General features: G+C 55.3%; 4 protein-coding genes across 5 annotated transcripts; all 4 read left to right on the forward strand.

The window, feature by feature from the left end:
* Positions 1-371: 371 nt before the first annotated feature.
* Positions 372-2,180, forward strand: Spem2 (SPEM family member 2). The gene is made up of 3 exons (XM_003466174.2): positions 372-530; positions 693-750; positions 896-2,180. The coding sequence occupies exons 1-3, from the start codon at positions 393-395 to the stop codon at positions 2,149-2,151; spliced, it is 1,452 nt and encodes a 483-aa protein (XP_003466222.1). The 5' UTR covers positions 372-392; the 3' UTR covers positions 2,152-2,180.
* Positions 2,181-2,963: 783 nt separating this feature from the next.
* Spem3 (SPEM family member 3) lies at positions 2,964-7,111 on the forward strand. Its single transcript, XM_063242245.1, has 3 exons — positions 2,964-3,257; positions 3,392-3,449; positions 3,559-7,111. Exons 1-3 carry the CDS (start codon positions 3,135-3,137, stop codon positions 6,912-6,914), a joined length of 3,537 nt encoding a protein of 1,178 aa, XP_063098315.1. The 5' UTR covers positions 2,964-3,134; the 3' UTR covers positions 6,915-7,111.
* A 1,690-nt stretch (positions 7,112-8,801) lies between these two features.
* Positions 8,802-10,815, forward strand: Tmem102 (transmembrane protein 102). Its single transcript, XM_003466259.4, has 2 exons — positions 8,802-9,363; positions 9,465-10,815. The coding sequence occupies exons 1-2, from the start codon at positions 9,150-9,152 to the stop codon at positions 10,790-10,792; spliced, it is 1,542 nt and encodes a 513-aa protein (XP_003466307.1). The 5' UTR covers positions 8,802-9,149; the 3' UTR covers positions 10,793-10,815.
* A 9-nt stretch (positions 10,816-10,824) lies between these two features.
* Positions 10,825-17,845, forward strand: Fgf11 (fibroblast growth factor 11). Of its 2 annotated transcripts, none has more exons than XM_023563550.2 (5): positions 10,825-12,941; positions 14,590-14,700; positions 14,892-14,995; positions 15,521-15,719; positions 16,000-17,845. In XM_023563550.2, the coding sequence occupies exons 1-5, from the start codon at positions 12,884-12,886 to the stop codon at positions 16,068-16,070; spliced, it is 543 nt and encodes a 180-aa protein (XP_023419318.1). In that variant the 5' UTR covers positions 10,825-12,883; the 3' UTR covers positions 16,071-17,845. The 2 variants fall into 2 exon arrangements, with proteins under 2 accessions (XP_023419318.1, XP_003466306.1); XM_003466258.5 differs by having other exon boundaries at positions 10,827-12,987.
* The last annotated feature ends 18 nt before the right edge of the window (positions 17,846-17,863 follow it).

Below are 17,863 nucleotides of genomic sequence, written 5' to 3' on the forward strand. Positions count from 1 at the left end.
GGGTTCAATTCTCGGCACTTAAAAAAAGGAGAGAGAGAGAGCAATGAAATGAAGAAAATCCTTTATGCTTGATTCAAACTCGTGAAGACTGCCTCAGGACTAAAACTACCATATTTTCAGAGCAGGAACCAGGTGTGGGGCTAAGCAAGCCTCACAGAGAAGAGGAGACTAAACTCGGGGACATCTGGGGCCTGGGGACCATGTGTGGGAGATAAAGGTGGAGACCGCTGCGTGAAGGTAGACAAGGAGCTGCCACCCTATATTGTGACTCCCTCTAACTCGCCTCATTATGACCTTTCTCCCTGCCAGGTTGGTAGATATCTCCAGGGACGGCATGAGTACAGTGTGGATTGGGTTGGGGGGGGGCCAGGCGGGCCTAGGACCCCCCCCCCATGGAAAACCAGCCCTGGCGGGACACCTTGGGGTGCTGCAGTCAACACCAAGAAAACCCCCAGGACCCCGAGGACATCTTATTCCTGCTGCTGGGTCTCATCATTCTTGTCAACATTAGCATTAACATGGCAACTGTGGTCAGTGATGGTTCTAAAGCGCCCTTGGGGGGCGAGGAGGGTTGGGGGGAGTCAGCCGCAGTTATGTTGCCACCTGAAGGGACGGTCTTGACTGGGGCAGTGCGGGTGGTGGCACTGGGGTGGGGGCGTGGCCTTCACTGCCATCCCTCCCACCACCCCCAGATGTGGCATGGGCTCCAGAATGCCTTAGACAAGACGATCTATTGGATTAACCAGAAAAGTAAGTATGGCAGCTAGAACATAGGGTTCGCCACCACCCCTATGCCCACTACCACCCCACCACTGTGGTCCCAGAAACTGTCCAGCATTGCCATGTGATCTCTTCTGGCAATGGCTCTGACCTCCCAGACTCTAACCTCCCCCAGGTGAAGTCTGGGCTAGCGACTGTTCCGCCAAAGATCCTCCAGCCAAGGCCCAGGATATCCACGTCCACTGCACCCTGGACCCTGTACAGGTGAAGATGGCCCCGCCCACACACTCCTCCGCTTCCTCCGGTCAGTACCCTTTCAACTGCCACCGCCGCCGCCGCTACCAGCCCAGGCCACGGAACCACAAACAATTCCCCAGGGGCTTCCGAATCGGTCACAACCAACCTTACGGCTGCAAGACCTTAAAGCCACGGCCAGTGCCCTTCTATGACCTGGAAGACCAGGACCCCTACGTGGAGGAGTTGGAAGACTCGCCTTTCCCAGTGCTCAAGTACCCACACCATCGGGGGAGGGGTGGGCTCTATCAGCGAAAGGATGTGCCCTCCATTGTGGGCCTGTGGGGCCGCCAGGGCGGGATTCTGGCCAGCCTGCCACCGCCCTCTCTCTACTTGTCCCCGGAGCTGCGTCGCCTGCCCAGGCGGGTCCAGGCCAGGTCGGAGCTGAGGCTGCAGGCCTACGGGCCCCAAGGCTCGCAGTCCCGCACATGCGGCACTGCGGAGGCCAAGCAGTGTACCCCGTCTCCACTACCTCCCCGCCGGCCGCCCCCTAACTCCTCCTGGGTCCCTGGCAGGCAGGGCTCTTACTCCTCAAGGGGCCATGTACTGTGTGACACCTGGGATCAGCGGCAGCGTGGTGTGGAGAGCTCTGAGCCGCCTCCACCCTTGATGTCCCGAAGTGGCCGGCCAGAGGCCCAGGCCCACCAGGAGCACTGCTCGGCACAGTCCCAGGGACGGAGCCACCTTGGCCACGCTCACAGCCAGGCCAACCGCAGCCCATATCCATCCACGGGACACGTAGGCTTTGGCTCCCGGGATGCCCATGACATACGGCGCCGGGCAGCTGACTGGGCCGAAGCTTTGCCGGCTCGGCACCCTCTGACCACCTCCACCTCCCTCACCGTGTTGGGCGAAGTCTCCCACCATCGAGCCCCGGCTGCCAGCTCAGCCTTGCTTCCGCCCTCCTCCCAGCTCCTGCCTGAAGCTGACCAGGCTGTGGATCCTACCCCACCCTCAACTAACTTTGTCCCACTTAGACGGAACCCAGGGGGCAATGCCAGTTCCCAGGTGTACGACAGCCTGGAGCTGAAGCGGCAGGTGCAGGAGAGCAGAATACGAGCCAGCTCCCTGCCACCACCTTGCACCTTGACCTCCAGGCCTTCTCTGCACAAGAACCGGACTGGGAAATTTAACTGACCAGCAGGTCAAAGTGTGGCAGGACAAGATATGGAGAAATAAAATTAAAAAAAAAAAAAGGAGGTCTTTGGTATAGAAGCATTCCCCTCGCCTTCTGCAAGCCTAGAGCCCTGCCCTTGAGTTCCTGAGACGAGACATCAGTGTCCCCTTCTTGCTACGAGGCTTCCCTTGACTCAGAGGCAATGGCCCTGCCTGTAAGCCCTGGTCCTGTGTCATGCACTAAAGCCCTGTAGCTGCACACTCCAAACTGCAGGCCTCTTGTTCTGTGCGCCCATTGGGTGTCTCTGCCCTCCCTGTCCCAAAGGAGCCCAGCAGTCCAGCCCTGCTCATGAAACTGAGGACAGCACTTAGGAGGCTGAGGCAGGAGGATTGCCATGAGTTCAAAGCCAACCCTAGGTACATAATGAAATCAAGGCCAGCCTGAAGTGTATAGCAAGACCTTGTCTCTAAAGACAAAACAGATACAGAAAAAGACAGAGAGAGAGAGGGAAGGAAGAAGAGAGAGAGAGGGAGAAACTACGGACAGAATCGAGACCTGGGGGTTTCATTTCTAGGCAGATCAAAGCCTGTGGCCCAGTGTGGGCCAGAAAGTTAGCCAGGCTCTAGATCCCATCCAGGGCACTGTGGCCAAGGTCCAAGGTCTTCCCAGTCTTAGGGGTGAAGGGCTTGGGATTCTCAGCTGAGACTGAAGGAAGAATGGAATGAAGGAGTGTTTGAGCTCAGTCAGCACAGCGGGGGAATGACTGGGGAAGAAGGGAGGGGTGCTGGCCTCCAGCTCAGGGCATCCGGGCTTGGCTAACACAGAACTCTGTTCTGTGCCCTCATCTTCTCCAATCTCCCTCATTGTGATCCCCACCGCCTGCCCCATTATGACTCAGTTTTCCCCTCCCCCTTCAGGGGGAGTTTGTCTCCTAGTGAGTATGTGGGGGCTAAGGGACTCCAGGTACTCCTAGGACCCCAGGCCATGGGTGAGCAAGCCTACTATGGAGCCCATGTATGTATGCTCCGGAACCAACCCCAGGAAATGCCAGGATTTAGGAGACTCGATTCTTCTGCTGCTGGGCAGCTTCATCTTGCTCAACGTGGGACTCAATGTGGTGACTCTGGTCAGGGCAGGGCGTGAGCAGCAGGATTGGGAGATTCGGGGGGTCCTGCAGGGGCTAAGTGGGAGGGCTGCCGGGATCTGGTTGCAGTCAGAGCTTACTATGCTTTGGGACTCTCCTCCCCCTGCTTCCTTCAGCTCTGGAGAAATCTGAAGGGCTCCTTGAGGATTCTTGTCCGTCATTTTTTCTGTCAAGGTGAGTGAGCCCTGGCAGGGGCTCCCGGGTCTGTGGGCTGTCTCCTTCCTTTTCTCCTTGTCCCTGCTCTCAGGCACCCAAGCCTCCTCTCGTACTCCTCTCCCTGCAGACAAGGAGCCCAGCAGGCCTGCAGGCACGCACTGCACTGCGGATCCCAAGGCCCTGTGCTCAAGAGTCTCTTCCCGCGTCCATTGTCACACCAGCAACCTGCTCAGGCGCACTAACCACCGTGACTCCTGGATACCAGACGGCGAAAAGGCTTCGAGATGCTGCAGGATGCCACCTCAATGTGGACAAGCCAGGGTTCCTTCAGAGGCTCCAGGGAGACTGGGGAAGGAGGGAGCTGGGGAAGCCCCTCAGGTCACAGCCTTGAAGGACCGTGCCTCCTTGCTCTCCAGGACAGAGAATTCCTCCCAGGTCCGGAAGATGAACAAGCTGAACATGGTTTCACTCTCTTTGCCCCAAGAGAGCAAGACTAAGGCCCCAGATCATGGCCTGACCCGTGCTGCTCCTAAGGCCAAGTCCTACCCTTCAGCCCATACCTCAACAGTCCACATTCCACCCCCTATGCCACCCCCCACCCCAGAGCCTATACCAACCCACGTCTTACCCCCTGCCCCACCCCCCAGTCCTATCCATGCCTCTACCTCAGCCCCTACCCTGGCTGACAGCCAAGCCCAGGCCCCAGACCTAGCTCCTGCCCCAATCTGTGCCTCAACCCCTACTCCAGCCCCGGCCCCAGCCCCTGAGCACACCCCTGAGCAGTCCCTGCCCCACAATTGTGAGAACATCCCAGCCCACACCACACCACAGGTGGGTTGGGATGAGACCCTTACCTCAGCCCACTCCAAGGGCCATGACCCAGTTCACACTTCAACACAGGCCTGTACCCACACCCAGGGCCACATCCCCAAGCACACATCAGCCCCAAATTCAGGACACTCTCTAGCCGGTTCTCACCTGACCCATTCCTGTGCCCATGCTTCAGTTCCCGCCCCATCCTCCACCCTGGCCCCTCCCCCAACTTTTGTCCCAGCCCCTCCGAACATCTCCCACATTCAAGCCCCTGTCCCCGGGTGTCCCTTGACCTCCACTCCAGCAGGGACTGTCCCTGCCACCACCTCTACTTCTGTCATAACTCTTATTCCTCCTCCTCTGGCTGCCTTCAGCCCCAGCTACTCCACTGGCCATGTGGTCTATGATGCCCGCAGAGTAAAGCAGAACATCTTGCATAAGTGCAATGCCCAGAACTCTGGATATTCCAGAAGAGACTTGGGTACCCTCCCCAAGCCCCAAGAGAGGCACATTCCGGTGAGTCCTAGTATATCTGAGCAGACTTCAAAGCAAAACATGGCGGAAAGTGCGGAGCCTTCTGTAGAATCTATAGCGGGCTACCTAGAGTTGGGGAATATGGAGTGGAAGGCTTCAGAAGACACCAAAGAGAAACTCTGGCAGACTAAGACCTTCCCTTACTATAGCTTCCATCCTTGCAATTCTGAGAGGAAAAACACAAGCTCTAAGGCGTCAGTGTACCCTAAATTCCTGATCTATACACAGGACGCTGCCCCTTCTACACACTGCTTGCACTCTCCAGCCACTGCCCAGAGCTCACTGCCCACACCTACTCCGTCATGTACTCTCTCTCTGCCCCTTGTTTCTCCCAAGGCCTTCGTCCTAACTCAGTCCACCAATCACCAAAAGCCCTCCAATGTAACACAACCGCCCTCCTTTCTTCCAACCACCAAATCATCTCAATCGGTCCCCTCTTCCCATATCCCCAACCCTCCCCAGCTCTCCGCCATTTTCCAGTCCTTGATCCAACCCCAACGCCCTGAACTTGGTGATAATCAAGATCTAACTCAATATGCTGACCTCCAAATGACTCCATGCCTTTCAAAAGACTTGAGAGTTTCCAGGAACCCAAGCCCTACCCAACACCCAGGCCTCAACAAGAACATAAGCCTTACACAAGATCCAGGCCTCTACAAGAATCCACATCTCGCTCAAAATCTAGGGCTCCAAAAGTTCCCAGGCCTTTCTCAAGACCCGGAACACTGCAAAAACCTGAGCCCTTCCCAAGACACTGGTCTTCACAAGAATCCAAGCACTGGCTCCCAAAAGAGCCCAGGTCCTTCTCAAAATGCTAGTGTTATTAGGATCCCATGTCTTACCCAACCCTCTGGACTCCAGAACAACACCCTATTTACCCAAACTTCCAACCTTCAGAAAACTTCAGACTTTATACAAGACTCTGGAGTCAGTAGGAATGCTCAACTTATCCAAGACACTGTGGCCAACAAAAGTCAAGGCCTCTCCCAAGTAACTGATCTCCAAAAGGGGCCAGGCCCTTGTCAAGATTCTGGAGGTAACAAGAATACAGGCAATATCCAAGATCCAGGAGCCCATGGGAGCATAGGCTTTATGCAAGAGTCTAGAACACAAAAGAATCCACCATGTCCCATCCAAAACACTGAAGTCAACAAAAATTCAGGACTTATCCAGGAATCTGGAAACTGCAGGAATCCAGACCTTGTCCAAACCTCTGGCCTCCATAAAGTCTCAGGCCTCACACAAGACTCAGGAGACTGTAAGAATTTAAGCCATACTGGAGTCAACAGAATCCCAGGTTTTATCCAAAATTCTGATTGCCACATGAGTACAACTGTTCCCCAAGCCACTGAAGTAGAAAAAGCCAATTTAACCCAAGATGTTGGAGCTTTCAGGAGCACAGAACATGGCCAAGATTCTAACCTCCACAAGTGCTCAGGAATTCGTCAAGATCCTGGCCCTCACAAGGATCTAGCAGTTGGCCAAAACTCTAGCCTCCCCAAGATTCCAGGCCTTTCTGAGAAATTTGGCCTTCACAAAGATGCATGTCACATCCCAGATCCTGGCCTCCATGAGAATCCAAGCCTTGCTATAGGTACTGGTTCTGTCCAAGTCTTGGATCTGCACCCAACTCCACAGCCAACACCGTGTCTGATGAAATGTGAGACCACTCTTGAGAAAGTGAGTGCCGAGCATCATGTATCCTGGGCTTCTGTCCCAAACAACCAAAACTCCTGCCCCGCCAAGGCCCAGCTCATCTCCACAGACCTGCAGACCTTCTCCGAGGTACCTGTACTAATTGAGCTGCAGCCGTCCTCCCAGCAGGCAGGCAGCCAAGATTGGGTATACCACCCCGTGGACACAGTTCCGTCACCCTGCCAGAACTATCACCAGGTGTCTGTGCCTCCCAGAGTCAACTGGAGGCCCCACTGCCCTGGACCAGGGACCAGGACAGGGCATGTAGTCTTTGATGCTAGAAAGAGACATTTAGCAGTGGGCAGAGACAAATGTGAAGCTCTGTCTCCTCGGCCCCTACGCCAAAAGGCACCTCGAAACTCAGAGGAGAACATCAAAGAGTGGGGTTATCAGAACGTGATAAGAACCTCAGGCCAACAGGGGACACATGTACATCAGTAATAAAGAGAAAAGAGAAATATTCTGTGGTTTTTTTGAGGACATCTATCCCAGACCCAGCCCTCATCGTGACCAGTGACAGAGTTTGATGGAGACTAGAATGGTCATGTCCCTGTCACTCTTCCACAGAGTCACAGCCTAACTCTGTATTCTCCAGGACCTAGGCCTGCATTTACAGATACAGCAGCCCACTAGCCAAATGTGACTTTCAAAAAGGCAATTAAAATTTAAAATTCTCTTACTCGGTCTCATTATTTACCTTTTAAGGGCTTAAAAGCCACATGTGAGTAGTGGCTGTTCTATTGGACAACACAGATTCAAAACGTTTCTATCACAGAAAGTTATTCTGCTGGATAACAACACTTTAGAGTTTTAAAAAAATCCTCCTTCCCCTTGTCATCCATCCCCAACATTTTCAAAATACTTATAGTACTCAGATAATGTTATTTATTTTTAGGCTACTTTCTAGGGAAGAGGTGACATATGTGGAGGTCTGGGCCTAATTACCTCAGATTCTGAAAAGAGCTCAGTTTTCAGTTATCCAGATCTGGCCCGTTGGGTCACAAACGAGTGTATGAGAACCTACTTTCCCTGGTTCTGGGCTGTTTTTGGTACTATCCGTTCCCTAATCCTGGTGGCTGAGAGAAAAGGCTTATCTTGGTCAGTGACACGTGAGATATGGGTTTCCCAAACTGAGATCTGGTTTCAGGAGTTTGCTCTTTTACAGGCTTCTAATTTTTCACAATGTCTTTGCTTAATTCTCTTGCCTATGAATTTAGGTCTATCCTACTCTAAAGACAAATCATATGCAGAAGGAATGTGAGAAGTCCTGGCCCAACATGGTCAAATGTAGGGGCCTGCTGCTAGTTTCCTGTCCTCTGTCCCAATATCCCTGCCTATGATCAAGCTGTGTTCTGCCCTTGTTCTGCTCCCTAACAGCATAAGTTACTGAAAGCAATTTCCTGCCCTTAATTATTTCCCATTGCCCTGCCCTAGCCTAGTTTGGAATTTCCTCTGGCTGATAATTCTACACTAGAGTACATACAACTGTAAAATTCCAGCGTTTATCCTGCCATAACTCTTGCATGTCTGAGGTGGACATCACTAGTATGCCTGTCTTTCTCAAAGTCAGATGTCTATTCTTGGATCACACCACCTATATGTTCCTGTCCTAACAACCCACTAATTCCCAGCACTTGGGAGGCAGAGGCAGGAGGATCACTGTAAGTTCCAGACCAACCTGGTCTACAAAATAAGCTCAAGGCCAGCCTGAACTGCATAGGGACACCCTGCCTCAAAAAGACAAAAACCAAACAAAAACAATCCACTAGTTCCAAGAAGAACCTTCTGATCAGCCAGGAAGCCCCTTCCCAAAACGTGCAAGATGAAGCTCTTACACAAATGCCTTTCTAAGACCTAAGATACAGTCTCCCCATCCCTAAAATGCAACTCAGAGTTTCATGAGATAATGCTCTTAGATCTAAGCAACTAGGCCTCCTCTACTCACACAGGGCCCCTGTTTCTCCTCAGGCTCTAGGATGTGTCCATCCTCATTACTCCGATTCCAAGGAACGTTTCTGAAGGACTGACAAAATGTTAAATAATACACCGCTACAGAAACTACAACTTCCATCAGGCGCTACTTCGGCGGAACAGGAAAGGCTTGGGGGCGTGGCTCCCGTAGCGTGGGGAAGGAACTACAACTCCCAGGGTAGCGCGGGATCCCAGTCCAGTAAAAGGAGAGCCAGAACTCTCCCTGGAGGAGGGACATTCCTGGAACCACCTCTACAACCTCCAGAAAAGGGTGTGGTCGAAATTGAAGGGCGTGGGCATGTGGGCATGAGGAGGAAGTTACCTGTTGAATTTCCCTGTCCTTTCCCTTCCCGACCTTTGTAGTTATTCTAAGGAGAAAACCATTGAACAATAATACTCCTCCAAAAACAGGTAAGAGGAGGCAGACAGGGGCGTGATTACTGCATCCCGTGGGAGAGGCCCCACAACTACTTTTAACCTGCGAAGTCCAGTGACCCGGCTCACGGGGCGGAGACTTGCATTTGCGAAAAGGCAAGGGCGAGGGAGACACTGTATTTGTTCATTTTGAAGGACCCCCCCCCCCAGAATCTGCACACCCATTTGGGGGGCTTGCTTTGCCACCGAAGGTGGGAAGAACCGGCAGCAAAACAAGGCTGTCTGGGCTGTCTCCCGAGAGAGTTTTGCCTAGCCAAACACTAGAGTACCATGGCTTCCGCCGTCTGGGGGAGTGTCCCTTGGTGGGGCCCGCCGCCGCCAGCCCCAGCCCGGCCGCTCACGGACCTCGACTTCTGCTCTGGGGCGCAGTTGCAGGAACTGACCCAGCTAATTCAGGAACTCGGGGTGCAAGAGAGCTGGAATGACGGGCCGCAGCCAGGAGCAGACCTCCTCCGGGCAAAGGACTTCGTCTTCTCGTTGCTTGGTAAGTGACCCTTCCTCACTGTAGGAACTCGCAGTTCTCAGCGTTGTGATTCCGCACCCCAACTTTGGACGCTACCCTCACGATCACTTCTTTTCCCTTAGGTCTAGTTCACCGCCAAGACCCCCGTTTTCCTTCTCAAGCAGAGCTTTTGCTACTTCGTGGAGGGGTTCGCGAGGGCTCCCTGGATCTGGGGCATGCACCCTTGGGTCCCTACGCCCGCGGACCTCATTACGACGCCGGTTTCACTCTTCTAGTCCCAGTATTTTCACTGGAAGGCACTGGGTCGGAGCTGCAACTGGACCGAGAATCCTGTTATGCATGGCTCCGCCTCCCAGAGCTGGTTCTCGGAACCTCCCTACACGAAGCATGGCAGGATTGCCTAGGACCCCCAGTCCCAGGAGGATGTGATTTGATTCACCAGACTGAGAACGAGGGAAGCCCTAAGGACAAGCAAAGTTCGGTGGTCCAGCCGAGCAGTTACATCACGGAGTCTGATCCGAGCATAGTTTTGGAAAAATCACCTAGTGACCTTTCAGGGCCTGAATCGTCTCAGCATGACGTCACCCACTTTGGCTCTTCTGAACCAATGCAAGAAGTGAGTACTGGCATCGTCGAGGCAACCGTCGATGGTCTAGAAGGTCTAGTTCCACAGGCCTCCGAGGTTCGGGAGGCGTGGCCCACGTTGTGTCCAGCCCAGGTGGCCGCCTGGTTTTTTGCTACTCTGGCTACAGTTGCCGAGTCTCTCATCCCTGTCCCGGGAGCTCCGCGCCTGGTGCACGCAGCACGCCACGCGGGCTTCACCACGATTCTCCTAGCAACGCCGGGGCCCCCGCGGCGCCTACTGCTCTTCGACTTGATCCCAGTGGTGTCCGTGGCAGGCTGGCCAGAAGGAGCTCGCAGCCACTCATGGGCAGGGCCGCTGGCCTCAGAGTCAGCCTCCTTCTACCTGGTACCAGGCGGTGGCACCAAGCAGCAGGAGGCCTCCGGCTGGCAGCTCTGCTTCGCCCGCCAGGAGCTGGCGCTCAAGACACGCATCCCGGCGCCGCTGCTGCAGGCGCACGCGGCTGCCCAGGCTCTACTGCGCCCACTGGTGGCCGGGACGCGGACCGCGGCGCCCTACCTTCTGCGAACGCTGCTGTACTGGGCTTGCGAGCGGCTGCCAGCGCTTTACCTGGCACGACCAGAAAACGCCGGCGCCTGCTGCCTCGGGCTGCTGGATGAGCTGGGCCGCGTGCTCGAGGCCGGGACACTGCCTCACTATTTTCTGAGTGGTCGGAAGCTCCATGCGGGGGAAGGTTCCGCTTCCCTCCTGGGGGCGTTGGTTGAGCTCCGCGGGGACCCTGCCCGTGCTCTGCGTGCAGCGGTGGAGGAAGCCAAGGTTGCCCGCAAGGGGGGTGGCTTGGCAGGCGTGGGGGGCGGGGCCCATTAAATACTCTACTACCCTCGTGGAAAGCGTTTCTCTTGACGTGCGCAGCCCTGAGGAGGACTACTGGCCCCTTACATGGGAGACGGACTGTGTGCCCTGGACCCAAGTCTTTTGGAAGGCCTCCAGGCATGTCCTCCCCTTCCCCTGCCGGCGTTGATAGTCCCATTCTCCAAATCTGGCCAGTACCCCTTCTACCCTGGTGCATCCTCCAGCAACTACCTCTCCCCAGTTCTTTTGATCTTTTTTCCTTTGGAGCCAGTGGAGATGGAAGGAATGTACTTGCTGACTAGATGGGCAAAGGAGACTAGAGACTGTTCAGTTTGGCACATAAAAGCAGAGATATTAAGGACGCTGGAATTCGCCCCAGGCTGGCTCTTACCACCCCCAGCCCCCATCTCTCCAGTTCTGCCCACTTTGATCATCCAGTCCTGCCCTTCCTTCCTTCCCAGCCACCCTCTGCTTCCTCCCGCCATCCACCATTCCATCTGAAGTCCAAACTCTTCCCCAGTGAGGGTTCCTTCGCTCTCCTCTTAACCCTGAGATGTGCGGCCTGACCTCCGTTCCGCCTGCTCCTGGGACAGGCACCCTCCCTGCCTCTAAGGAACCCCAGGATTCCGCCTGTCCATCCTAACTCCCCCTTTTCAAGCGTCTCCGCCCCCTGCCCCGCCCCCAGCTCTTCCAGGAGGGTGAGCTGCTGCTGTCGCCGCCGCCACCACCTCAGCTTCCCACAGCCGCCGCCACCGCCGCTGCCGCTGCCGCCGCTGCCACTCTGCCTAGTCCGGCCGCCAGGCCCTGTGCTGACTTCGGGACCCAGAGACACGCCTCACACCGTGGGGGTCCGGGACGCCTAGCCGGGTGCCTGGGGAAGCTCGGCTTGCAGGGGACAGGGAGGGAGGAGCCTGGAACCAGAGCCAACGCCACCCTTCGCCCGGATCAACAGGACGGGACAGGTTGAGGGGCGTCAGGGAAAGGAAAGGGGGTGCTATAGGCAGTCGCCGGAGGCTAGGATGCCCTGTCTCAGGAAGCTCTGATGCGCTGACTTGTTTGGGGCCTGTTCACATCAGGGGACTGGTGACAACGTGGGTGCACTCCTCTTTTGGGGGGCTGGTTAGATTGAAGGGTGTGGGATCTATACAGCACTAGCTGTCCCTGAAGAAATTAGGGGGCAACCAGGAAGAGAAAAACAATATAAAAAAGACCCAAACCAAAAACGAATGCTTTTTATTTTTATTTCCTCCAACCACCTGGCGTATCCACTAGAAAGGGTGGATTTGGAGGTGACTTAAGAAGAGTGGGGGGTGACCAGTGAGGAAAGGGCCTCAGCAGCTGGAACACTATGCTACTGTAAATGAGAGTGAGGGTGAAAAAGGCGTCCAGCTAGATCTGGGAACCTCTTCTCATTGAACCTGGACAGCTCTGGTACTGATACATGTTTTAGGGGGATTTCAGTGAAAAGTGGGTGATCCTCTTCATTTAGAAGATAGTAAAGGAAAAACCACCAAGGTTGGGTTCCTCTTTGACATTGAACAGTAGCCCAGGAGTGGGGTGAACTAATATTCCCCAAACAGAGGACCCGCTTTTAAATTACAAAGGTGGATTTGGTAAGAGTGTGGGCCCCAAAATAGGGTGGAAAGATGTCTGTCCGGGAATGTTAGAACCACATCCTAGAGATTTTGGAGATCCTGGCTCTGGGATTAAAAAAGGTAGGGACAGAGACGAGAGAGGAGGGAAGGGGTGGTTTAGTAGGGGACAAAACTCGAGGGTGAGGTCAGCTGAGGAGTACAGGGCTGCTGGATTCGGTGGAGCTAGTCCAGGGCCCAGAGGTGAGAGCTGGCAGCTTTTGGGGGTACCTGGGGGAGTCTGAGACTTATCCTCAGGTCCTGTGGGTGGGGCAGTGAGTTAGGGCCCGAACGTCAAGAGCATGCCTTGGTGAGAGGGCTCCTCTGGAGAAGCCCAGCGCGCCCCAGGCGCCTGCTGGTTTGGGGGTGTCTCCTCCCAGGGCGCCATGGCGGCGCTGGCCAGTAGCCTTATCCGGCAGAAGCGGGAGGTCCGCGAGCCCGGGGGCAGCCGACCGGTGTCGGCACAGCGGCGCGTATGTCCTCGCGGCACCAAGTCCCTTTGCCAGAAGCAGCTCCTCATTCTGCTCTCCAAGGTGCGACTGTGCGGGGGGCGGCCCGCGCGGCCGGACCGCGGCCTGGGTGAGTGCGGCTGGGGCGGGGTCCCCGGGCTAGAAGTCGGCCTGGGAAGGTTGAGGCCAAGGACTCTGAAGCGTGGAGCCTGGCAGGGGTTGGGGGGCCCGACAGTGGGAGGGGTGGGCCAGAATGACACGTCTACCAGACCGTGCCTCAGTTTCCCACCTCTTTTTTCCCTCATGCTGAATCTCCTTTCGAGGGCAAGGGGAAGGCTTGGGGGGCTAAACCGGCGTGCAGCTCCCGTCCGCCCCCCTTGGACACGCGGTCCGCACCCCCACCGTCCTCCGCCTACGTGCCGGTTCTCGCGATCCTTTCAATCCCGAGCGGAGGGGCCTGGGGGTTCCGGACGCCTGGGTCACCCCGAGGTTTCTGCGGCTCCGGGCGCCCCGCCCCCGCCCTGGTGCTCCCGCTTCTCCACGCCTCGGCTGGGTTCCTCCTGGCCAAGCTCGCCTGGCGCGGAGCCAGTATCCTCGGCTCTCCCTCGGGTGTCCTTGCAGCCACCTCACCAGCCAGCCCCTCTGTGTGCCCTGTTCCTGTGACCTGATCTTCTAGAAGGGAGCTGGGTACCCCTTCCCAGTGCCTCCGCGCGACTCCGAAATCGGGTCCCAAAGGCTAAGGAGACCCCGTGTCTGGAGGAACTTAGACACAGTTGGGGCTGGAGCCCTGCACAGACTTGGGGGGTCGTACCACCTACAAGGGGGGACAAGAAAGCCAGCAGAGAGCAAGCGGCGGGGAGGAGACTTGAGTGCTAGCTTGCGGTCCGGTCCCCGTCCAAGTACGACAGGCAGGAATCCCTCTGGCCCCACTCCAGCTGGCGCCCCGGTCCCCTCGGGGTAGCCCCTCACGCCCTCCTCCCCTGCAGCCGGCGGCCAGTGGTACGGTCCGCAGCCCACCCTCGGAGTGGGACCCGCTGCACGTGACTCAGCCCGGCTCGCCGCTCCTCGCGCCCCTCCCCCTTCCTTGATCTAACCCCAGGCTGGTTACCTGGTCAAGACCAGAGGTGGAGCCTCAGCGAAAACTGGGCCCCCGTAAGTCAGAAGGCACGTAGACAGACAGACAAGACAGACAGACAGATGGGTCAGTGTCAGACAGGCCGGCGCTGGGCCAAAGCAAGGCCCGAGCCAAGCGAGCGGCAGCCGCAGCAGCAGGTGCTGAGTCAGCGTCAGGCCCAGTCCCACTCCCATTCCTCAGGGGGAGTCCCCTCCCCGTGGTCCCTTGCCACCTCCCTGCACCCCGTTCACAGACTCGTGCCCCTGGGCGCCCCGCGTGTCTTTCTCTGTCCGCCGCCTTTTAATGTGTGTCTCCCCTTCCCCCTCCCTCTCCCCTCCCCCTTCTGGTTGAGCTGTAGAGTAGGAATTAAGCCATTTAAATAAATTTCAATAAATTAAACCGAAAGCTGGTGATTAGAGGAAACAGAAGGAGCCCAAACCCCAACTTTGCCAAGAGTCAAAGAGAAGTGGGAGAGAGCTTGTTTCAAGGTTAAGAGGATTGGGGCCCTGGGGTGTACTTCCTTCCCCCACTCTGGTTGTTTCCTGTGATCCCGCCAAGTGTATGAATGTTTCTGGGAACAGAGATGTCATTTTCAAAGATGAATGTCTCTCTTTTCAGAGCCTCAGCTAAAAGGCATCGTCACCAAACTGTTCTGCCGCCAGGGCTTCTACCTCCAGGCGAATCCCGACGGAAGCATCCAGGGCACCCCAGAGGACACAAGCTCCTTCAGTGAGAGGGGGTGGCAGCCGCTGGGTGGGAAGGGGAGAGATGGGGATGGGAGACGTGAATCCTATTCCCTCTTCAGGTTCTGCTGCTTTCAGTCTGCCTCCTGGGCCCCCAAGGGAAACGGTGGAACTGGGGTGGGGAGCTCGGATGGGGTGAGGTTCTTAGGTGGCGGTGTCTCCTCTTTCCTCCCTCAGCCCACTTCAACCTGATCCCTGTGGGGCTCCGTGTGGTCACCATCCAGAGTGCCAAGCTGGGTCACTACATGGCAATGAATGCTGAGGGGCTGCTCTACTGCTCGGTGAGACCATGAGGCTGAGTGGCCTGGGTACTGGGCCCCCTCTAGCAGACCACCTCCCTCGCTACAGGCATCTTGTATCCAGGACTCCCTGCCCACCACTGGCCACCTAAGAGCTCCTCCTCGAGGGTTTATGTAATACCTACCCCTTGTACAACCTCCCAGTTACCCCTGGGCTCTTTGGATGTCCAACATTTTCAGCCTTCTAGAATCCCCACCTGTCATCCTGCCTCCTCCAGACTTATGATTGTTCCCTTCGCCAGAGTCATTCAGGAGAGTAATGGTGAGATGTTGGGAGTGGAGAGAAAAGTCTAGTTCAGAGCCCTCAGGGGCGATCAGGCTCCTCCTTGTTCTCCCTTTGCTCTGAGAGCCTCCAGGGACTCAAATGTTGCTCTCACCCTCCCTCAAAACGCACAGACTTAACAAAAATGCACAGATTATATCCTCTTCTTCCCGAGGGCTTCCTTCCGCCAGTGATGTGGCTTTCTCTGTCTGTGAGTGTGCCTTTTTGGATCTTTCTCTCCTCAGCCACATTTCACAGCCGAATGTCGCTTTAAGGAGTGTGTTTTTGAGAATTACTACGTCCTGTATGCCTCTGCTCTCTACCGCCAGCGTCGTTCTGGCCGGGCCTGGTACCTAGGCCTGGACAAGGAGGGCCAGGTCATGAAGGGAAACCGAGTCAAGAAGACCAAGGCAGCTGCCCACTTTGTGCCCAAGCTCCTGGAGGGTGGGTATGGACAAAAGAAAGGTGGGCTGTGTGGGAGGGTACTGACCCTGACGTGGACAGTTAGTGGCATAAAGCCCAGGCTCTGAGTGTTAAGAGGAGGTTGTTACCATAGAACAGGACAGGACGGTGCTGGCCTTTTGGAGGTGTGGAAGGTTCTCCTCCTTTGGCTTGGAGTTCTCAGGGGGCGTGTGTAGGGGAAGGGAGCCCCCTCAGAGCCCTGCTTTTGCCCGAGTCTCTCTGTGCCTAACTCCCTGCTCCTCTCTCTCTTTCTCCTTCACAGTGGCCATGTACCGGGAACCTTCTCTGCACAGTGTCCCTGAGACCTCTCCTTCCAGTCCGCCTGCTCCCTGACATATAGTCCTGGACTCCTAGTGAGCCAGCCACCACCTCGGCCCTTTTTCTAGCCCTGCGCGTGGCCCTGCTCTCACCCTTGCTGCCACACATGCCTTGAGCAGCTGGGTCACCAGGTGCTCTACCTTGAGGGAGCCTAGGGGCTGGCTGGGACTTCCAGGGCTTCTGGGACTTTTAGACCCTTGGATCAGAGAGGGGATCAGAAAGGGTGATACCTGAAGGTGGTTCTGGCTGATCACTTCTTTTTTTCCACACACCCCTCCCCAAAGCCTGTCCTGAGATGGAACTTGGGGTTCCATAACTGACAGAGGTAGGACAAACACTCTAACCTCCCACCCAGCCACTTTCTGGAGCCCTGTGCCTCTTCTCATTGTCACTGAGCCATAGATTTATAGGTCCACTGGAGCTCAGGATCAGTTTTCTTCTTTCCCTGGGCTTCCTTCTGCCTTGGTCTGGTCAGGTTCTGAAACACCAAAAACCCACTGGGGCCACTTCTTTACTAGGGATCTCTGCTGGACTGAAGGCATGCTGCCAGGCTGTGTTTTAGATTCAGTAAGCTTCTGTCCATGACCCAGGTGGATCCCTGGCTCCTAAGCAGAGAGAAGCCGGATAACAGCCCTGTGTGGTGGTCAGCCTGGTCCTGAACCGAGACAAGTCTGACTACCACCAATTTAACATTCTTATCCCAGAGACCCCCAACTCCAAAGCACGGTGTTCTATATTGTTATGGAGCCATGCTTCCTCCTGAATCTCAGCCCTAGGACATAGACCATGATCCTCAGCCCTGCTCTGTAGGATGGATCTGGGGCCTATATAGCCATATTATTGCTCTAGAGTAAGTTCTAGACCCACACTCTCATTTTCTCTAGTGATACTTATGAAGAATGAGCTCTGGAAAGGATCTAGTTCTGATTCACAAAGAACCAATTAGTTCTAGTTGAATCAAGAATTAACTTTCAGTTTTCCTAGGTAGTTTTCTAAAAATCTTATTCTTCTGTAGAGAATGCTAGCCTTATTTTTAAATGCAATTTCTAACTGCTGCAACCTACCTGTGGTCCTGCCGGAAAAAATCTGGAGGACAGAAAAATTGTAGCAGGATCTCTGGCTCATGGTAGGGAAGCTGGGGTGGGGGAAAGCATGGCGTGATGGAACCTGTGTCTGGGTTGGGGGGACATGACCACTTAGCTACCTCAGCAGGAATTCCTTCCAGGTCCCCTTTAAAGCTGAGGTCTTTATGACAAGTGTGACCAGAACAAAAGGGTGAATAGGACACATCCCTGAGACTCTCCCCAAATGAGAATACCCTAATTCAGCAATAAGTCCCACCCCTCACCCTACAGGCCAGGCAGGAGGGTGAGAGCCTCTTGAGCTCAAAACCTCATACATCCCCAGAGCTTCTAACTCAACAGAACTTGCTTTACCTTACAGTTTATAACCTCAGTTGTGTTTTCAGTACCACAAAAGGGCCAGACTAGATTCTTCTGAAAAATACAGTAAGACCTCCTAGCAGGCCTGAAAACCACTAGTGAAGCAGAAAGCAGACGAGTCCCCCAGCCCTGGGTGGGGTAGACTGAGGAGGCCCTAAGGGAGAGGCTAGTGCCCAGAGGCAGGTCATTTTTCCTTAGGCTCTTTTACTTCTGGCTTGTTGCAAAGGGGTAGCTGCGCGCCTCACCTACACAAACCCGCTCAGGCTTCACCTAGTTCCTGGCTCTGCTCCCAGATGACCGGTTCTCCACTTCATGCTTTCTCAATTAAAGACGATTTGTACAACTGAAGGATTTGTCTGTCAGCTG

The sequence above is a fragment of the Cavia porcellus genome, unplaced genomic scaffold (assembly GCF_034190915.1).
Source record: "Cavia porcellus strain 051 isolate PalLab524CR breed Dunkin Hartley unplaced genomic scaffold, mCavPor4.1 scaffold_32, whole genome shotgun sequence".
Classification (NCBI taxonomy): Eukaryota; Metazoa; Chordata; class Mammalia; order Rodentia; family Caviidae; genus Cavia; species Cavia porcellus.

Coding starts and splice junctions, on each gene's coding strand:
- Spem2 (XM_003466174.2), top strand. CDS start 393: ATGGAAAACCAGCCCTGGCGGGACACCTTGGGGTGCTGCAGTCAACAC. Junction 531..692: donor GCATTAACATGGCAACTGTG/GTCAGTGATGGT, acceptor CACCACCCCCAG/ATGTGGCATGGGCTCCAGAA. Junction 751..895: donor CTATTGGATTAACCAGAAAA/GTAAGTATGGCA, acceptor AACCTCCCCCAG/GTGAAGTCTGGGCTAGCGAC.
- Spem3 (XM_063242245.1), top strand. CDS start 3,135: ATGGAGCCCATGTATGTATGCTCCGGAACCAACCCCAGGAAATGCCAG. Junction 3,258..3,391: donor GACTCAATGTGGTGACTCTG/GTCAGGGCAGGG, acceptor TGCTTCCTTCAG/CTCTGGAGAAATCTGAAGGG. Junction 3,450..3,558: donor CCGTCATTTTTTCTGTCAAG/GTGAGTGAGCCC, acceptor CTCTCCCTGCAG/ACAAGGAGCCCAGCAGGCCT.
- Tmem102 (XM_003466259.4), top strand. CDS start 9,150: ATGGCTTCCGCCGTCTGGGGGAGTGTCCCTTGGTGGGGCCCGCCGCCG. Junction 9,364..9,464: donor CTTCGTCTTCTCGTTGCTTG/GTAAGTGACCCT, acceptor CTTTTCCCTTAG/GTCTAGTTCACCGCCAAGAC.
- Fgf11 (XM_003466258.5), top strand. CDS start 12,795: ATGGCGGCGCTGGCCAGTAGCCTTATCCGGCAGAAGCGGGAGGTCCGC. Junction 12,988..14,589: donor GCGGCCGGACCGCGGCCTGG/GTGAGTGCGGCT, acceptor CTCTCTTTTCAG/AGCCTCAGCTAAAAGGCATC. Junction 15,720..15,999: donor TGTGCCCAAGCTCCTGGAGG/GTGGGTATGGAC, acceptor TCTCCTTCACAG/TGGCCATGTACCGGGAACCT.